The sequence below is a fragment of the Eurypyga helias genome, unplaced genomic scaffold (assembly GCF_000690775.1).
Source record: "Eurypyga helias isolate BGI_N326 unplaced genomic scaffold, ASM69077v1 scaffold18098, whole genome shotgun sequence".
Taxonomy (NCBI): Eukaryota; Metazoa; Chordata; class Aves; order Eurypygiformes; family Eurypygidae; genus Eurypyga; species Eurypyga helias.
Window position 1 is genome coordinate 2,566 of NW_010269078.1, and position 6,242 is coordinate 8,807.

General features: G+C 40.4%; 1 protein-coding gene across 1 annotated transcript; it reads right to left on the reverse strand.

Moving 5' to 3' along the window:
- Positions 1-235: 235 nt before the first annotated feature.
- On the reverse strand, positions 236-4,331 carry LOC104514331 (zinc finger protein 131-like; the record flags this gene model as incomplete). Its single annotated transcript, XM_010157981.1, has 2 exons — positions 236-889; positions 4,201-4,331. Coding segments are annotated over 2 exons (785 nt in total), but the record flags the coding sequence as incomplete, so codon positions are not given.
- Between the last annotated feature and the right edge of the window lie 1,911 nt (positions 4,332-6,242).

Sequence of the window (6,242 nt, forward strand, 5' to 3'; positions counted from 1 at the left end):
AAGCTGTCCACGTCCGTGGTAGTTTCTGTTTCATGGTATTACATGAATGAGAAAGTTATTTTTCATATGAGAGAAGTTTAGTTGTACATGAAGAAAGCTCATTTTGGTCCATTTGCCCAGCTTCCTAAGGACAGCATACTGGAAAGGTGACAAATGACAGTTCAAAAACCAATGTAAAATTAATAAAAATAATTTGGTATTTCATTCCTAAACCTGCACAGTGTCGTTAGTTGTCCTAGTCATCCATCTTTTTATCCTGAGTGTCCACCGATTCTTGTGGTTTTAAGTCTTCAGCTTGTTCATGATATTCCTTACCTGCATCATCTACTTGATTAGGTTCCTTTCCTTCTGCTTCTCCTTGATCGACATTTTCATATTCTACTTGTTCAAGGTCTGTTCCGTCTATGAGTTCTGCCTGGACTTCTTCCATCTGTATTTGATTTACGTGCTCAACTTGTAACTGCTCCACGTGAACTTCAGCACCTTGTTCGGTCTGAATGTGTTCAACCTCCAAGTAACTAATTTGCACCTGCTCTTGCAGTTCATCTATCTGCGTGCCTTTCACTTGACCGTCCTGTATGAGATCCGGGTGCACCTGTTCCACAGCCACCTGTGCAGGATCCACCTGTACCTGAATTACTGGTAGGACGTGGACTTGTTCCACTTGTTCTATTATAGTCATTGATGTTACTGGTTCAGCTTCCACTGGAAGAACATCTTCGGTCACTAGACGTTCTGAAATATTGTGTATGTCTTTGAGATGCCTTCTCAGCTCGCTGCCTTGCATAAACCACAGATCACATAAGGTACAGTGGTTGGGTTTGTCACCAGTGTGTATTACCAAGTGATCTTTGAATTGATCCCAGCTGTTAAACACGCTGTTACAAACCTGAAACAAAAGGTACAGTATGTTAAACAGTGCCAACAGAAATTTGACAAAGCACAGTGCCTATTTCAAATCATGGCTTCACATTGTGTACCTTCTTGAGACTTGGATTAAAAAGACACAAACATTAGAGGTAAAAGCTGAGAAGTCAGCTTCAGATGAACAGAAGAACAGATATTTATCTATTTCTTTCTAAGAAACACTGTGTTACTCCGAGTTATGCGTACACCAGATACCTACAAGATTTATGAGTCAGGACAGCATTTGAAAGTCTTATTTTAACTTTAAATAAAATTTGGATACAGTATCACGCCTCAATAAATGTCTCATGCTAGAGTTTTAGGTGAAAGCTATTTATGTGATAATACTGTACAATGAAAGTGTAATACAAACTGTCCTTTTACTGACGTTCTAGATGTAGTACTACTGGCCCACTTAGCAGCTTGCATTTGCTCACAGCATTCTAAGGTTTAACTGGCTACACTGAACTCTCCCATTCTGCCATTAAAAAAAAAAAAACCAAACCAAACCCAAAACCCAAAACAACCCGCTTGAGCAAGTTCAGCAGATAAAACTCCATCTCTTTAATTCTCTTCCACCTGAAAGTACTCCTGCACTGCAGACACACTATTTTCACAAAGCACTTGAGCAGGCTTCCTCTTCCCTTCAGCAGGCACTGAGGCAAGTAGCCTGAAGACAACACACAAGACTGCGCAAATGAATGAGGTGCCAGGGTAGGAGAGAGAGGAGAGTCAAGCAGAGTCAGGCTCAGAGTAAATAAGCAGGGTCAGGAGTCTTTGTCCATGAATATTTGGATGAACTGCTGTCGCCCTGGCAGTTCCAAGTAGACACAGATCATTTCAGTGTGCTGGGGTCTGGCCCATGCTTACCAAGCCTTGTTCAGTGCACCCTCAAAGGCAAGAGAGGGTCTCTGAGTCTGATGACAACACAACAGGCACTGCGGCAACAGTTTCAACATCCTGTGCTGGTTTTAGATGGGATAGACAATTTTCCTCACTGTAGCACCTATCAGGCTGTGTTTTGGTTGTGCTGAGAACAATATTGATAACATACCAGTGTTTTCAGTTGTCACTGAGCAAAGGTTACATCAACTGAAGGACTTTTCCAGTTTCTGATACTGTCCCTGTGCTCACAGTTTTTTCTCTTCAAGCAGCTGGGAAGGGACAGCTCCCAGGACAGCTCCCTGGTCAGGCAGGACCAAACTGACCAAAGGGACAGTTCATGCTTTCATTTTTCATTTCATAAAACGTCATGCTTGGTTGCTGGTTGAGGGTCTCTGGATCTGGTGCCAACACAACAGGCACTGCAGCTACTCCAACCCCCATGACAGGCACTGTGGCAGAACAAAAGGATCAACCCGTGCCTGCATCAGTTGCCCCTATACAAAAGAAGAAATCTTGGAAACAGAAGTCAGCTCCCTCAATAAGGGATGAAGAAGCTTCTTCTAAGAGGGAGCAGGAGGAAGAGATGGAGGAGCCACACAGGAGAATAGAGGAGGGAGGAGAGACAGCCACTGCTTGGGGAGGAGGAAGAGGAAGAACTCATAAACAAGGCGGTGGTAACCAACTTAGCCCCAAGTGAGCTGTGAGATATGCAAAATGATTTCAGACCTCATCCAGGAGAACACAACTCCTTCATTGCTGGAAAACAGTTCTGAAATAGAACGTTCCAACTCCTCATAATTTTCAGCACAGAAGGATGATGGAGTATCTTACAGGGATTAACTCAAGAACAGGTCTATGTAGTGGAGCTAAACATCTCTGTTTTACTGCTGAAGTCTGTCAAAATGGGTTTGGGATGCTAGTGTCATGCTTTCTTCTCCGCCCTTGCAGCTCATGCTTTAGAAAGAAGTTGCACATACACTTCTTAAAACACTAACCTTATAGATAAGCACTCCAAATTACTTGGTCATATGTAAAGGTAATGACTATTGGTAATGCCCAAGCACACAATTGTTGTTCTTGCACATGGAGACTAATTCAGTACTCAAGACATACACTGAAGAGCACCAAAAGTGCTTGTCAAGCAAGCACAATTTTGTTTTCTCCTCTTTGTTCAGTAAGCCAAGATTTACTTATTGAACAATATTCAAGTTGAGTTCTAAAGCGAGAAAAAAGCATCAAGAAAAATTTATCCAAGAATTGCTGTAGTTTCTGTGGGCTACAGAAACACTAATCCACATTCGCAAGATCTGTGAGAGGATGCAGTGTCAGTTTAGGAAGAGAAAGCGATGACTCAAAGCGATTAGACCAAAGGGTCACAAAGACAAACAGTATGTTTAATGAAGCCCTAAGTACAACTTCTTGTTATACAGTAATTCTCACATTCAGAACAAATGTATCTGTAAGACAAAGGTCTCCCATGGATTAACTTCAGACTAGTATGACAACTAAATGATGCAACAGCATCAGTGAAACTTCTGATTAAGCTATTTGATTAGCAACACAAAATTAATTCATCTCCTGCAGTATTCAGTGTTTTCTGCGAATAATACCACTCTCTCTGCACAAATAAAGCTGATATCCAACAGTTTTCTTCAGCACACAACCCAATTTAACCTCATACCACAACCATTCTGTGAACTGAAGGCGAGAGCCTTGAGGGAGAAAGAAGAGGGAGAAAGAAGTGTGTTCTTATTTGAGAGTGTCACAGCTATGGAGCAGCAAAATGGCTAAAAAAAAAAAAATGCTACAACCAACTTCAGTTCTTGTATTTTCTAGCTTTTCAGTATCAGCCTTTAAAAGCTCAGATTTATCTGAACAGCTTTTCAAATGTGAGTTACATATAGTGACCAAGTACTCTAGTGACCCACCTACAGCATTTGTATTTCCTTAAAAGGTATTACAGATAGTCATCATACATTGGAATGGCTTTCCAGACACAGTCAATATATTTGGTATCAAACAGAAGAATAAGAAAATAGGAAATAAAATAGTAATTTGTATTTCGGACTCCAGTGAAGCATGCTCACAAGCAGGAAGGGCTTAGGTCAGTGCATCAAGAACCTTGAAAAGGAAGCAGAAAGATCAGTAAAATGCAGATGAACACTTACCTACCCATAAGAATCTCTCTGACTTTCAGAATTATAAGGCTCCATATTTTAAATGCAACTACTTAGATATAAGAATCTATCTGCACGTCGTGGCTGAATGCAATCCTTATATTTATTTCATTAAAAGCAGTTCTTGGAGACATAAACCCACTGTCGTTGCCTTTCCTGCTCAGTACTCCCACACTCCCTCAGAACAGGAAGGAGATATCTAAGCTCAGACTCTGCTACTTCCATTACCCACCTGACACTCGTACAGCTTCTTCCTTCCCTTCTTAGCTCCAGCTCCAGACTGACAGGCCGTCAGGTGACATTTGAGTGTGCTATTCCTAGCAAAACATTCATGGCAGTTTGGACATTCAAACGGTTTTTCACCTGTTAAGACAGATACAGGGATTTGTAAGTGTATAAAACCAGCCAGTTTTCTGTCAGCTCTCCCTTCTTCCCCTCTCTCTTTTGTGTAGGTTGATCAACAGGCTGTAAAGATGTGTCCAACTGGATTATTCTACATAAGAAAGACATTTTGTGTAAACTTCATTTATGTAAACAAAAGGGAAAAAAGTGAATGTGGAGTCATAACTCTCATTTAGAAAAAAACCCAATGTAACAATTACCTGTGCCATTTAAGTTGCATCTATGTTTTTATGGAAGACAGATTACTATTGAGATGAAATCTTAAAAAAAATAGCTTCTATTTCTATCTTTTTGTCTGACATTTACAATTAAAGAACCAACATTAATAGATACACGAAGTGGTAGATAAAAGAAGGAAATAGTTAAATAATACAAAATTTTCTTTTCAAGAACAATAACAGCTTATGCCTGAGAATTGGAATTGAGCCCCAGAAAAAGAAGTTGTCACAGAATGACCATGAAATAAAAATGCATCAGTATTAAAACAAACAAACAACACTCCTCCCACCCAGTACAGTGAAGACCGATCACAGAGGGACACAAATGGGCACAAGAAAGATAAAAATTCCATCAGTCTGGTCACTTAATTTCAAACCTGGTCCCAAACACAGAAGCCAGCTAAGGACAACAGCAGGGACATGCTGAAAACAGGTCCTGTTTTCTCTTTCTCATCCGAAGTAGTATATTGTTGTTACTGTCATCAAGTAGTAACAAAGAACAACTGGTGTCCCTGTTTACTAATTTCATCATGCACAAACACAACGAAATTCAAGGAAATTAGAGTACAAAAAATAAGGAACAGTGTGTTTCTTCTGAAAGTCTGATAATTAGTCTGAGGAGGTCCTTACACCAACACTGCTGAAACAAACGGCTTAATGAACTCCGAAAGAGACTGGGACATTTCAGTGAACAAGAATCTATCCCAGCTAGTTTAAAAGCCTGCATTTTCAGGAATAGTTATTGACTACTGAGATGGAAAGCAAATAAACCCTTATTTTCAGAAATAAAGATACTCAGAAGTTCCTAATTAGCTTTTCAAAAGAAATCCACAAGTAGCTTATAATTCTCACTTACATGCCTAAAGGCTACAGAAAAATGCTGGAGGGCAGGAACACTGCCCTAAATGGTTGCAAACGCTGTTTTTGGAGACTTGCACAGGTAATGCAGAGCATGCTGAACTGTCATCTGTCTTGCAGGTCAAAAATCATGGGCTTTGCCCAAGCAACCAATGGATACTACAGAGCAAAACTCACACCACAGACCTCCACCTGCCCTGTGATCTGGTCACATTTAAATAGTTACTTGGAGTTAGGCACCCATCAGGGATGGGTTTATTCTATTCTTACTCAAATTCTTCAGTAATCTCCAACATATTCTGCCCAGCTGTCTTCTCTCTTCCCTCTGAGAAACACACTGGTGAGCTGGGGGCTAAACCTCTCTGCTACAGTTGCCAACCTGCTTCTCCTCCAAGCGTGTCATCCAGCTAGGAGTTTTAGGGAGGCTTTGGGCCTGATCTAATGATTATCTTTTCCTCCTGTTATGAAAATAGACGAGATTTCATGTGCCAATCATAAGTAACTAACAGGACAGAAATTATGGCTGGAGATAGTTCAGTATTATGCTGGTCCTTTAAAATCTGATCCACAGGAAGGAGACTTAGGGTTAAATATTTTTAATTCCTAACAACTAACACAGTAACTTTATTTGCCTAATATGTAAGAATTATCAGGGAATTCAACCATAAACATAAAGCTGCCATATAATTGTTTGGATTTGGTTTAGAGATCAATAGTAAGCCTAGCTTTTGGTGGCTTTTTTTGGTCCCCTCGTCCCCAAACACACCTAAGGCAGGCATTTACCAAATGAACTCCT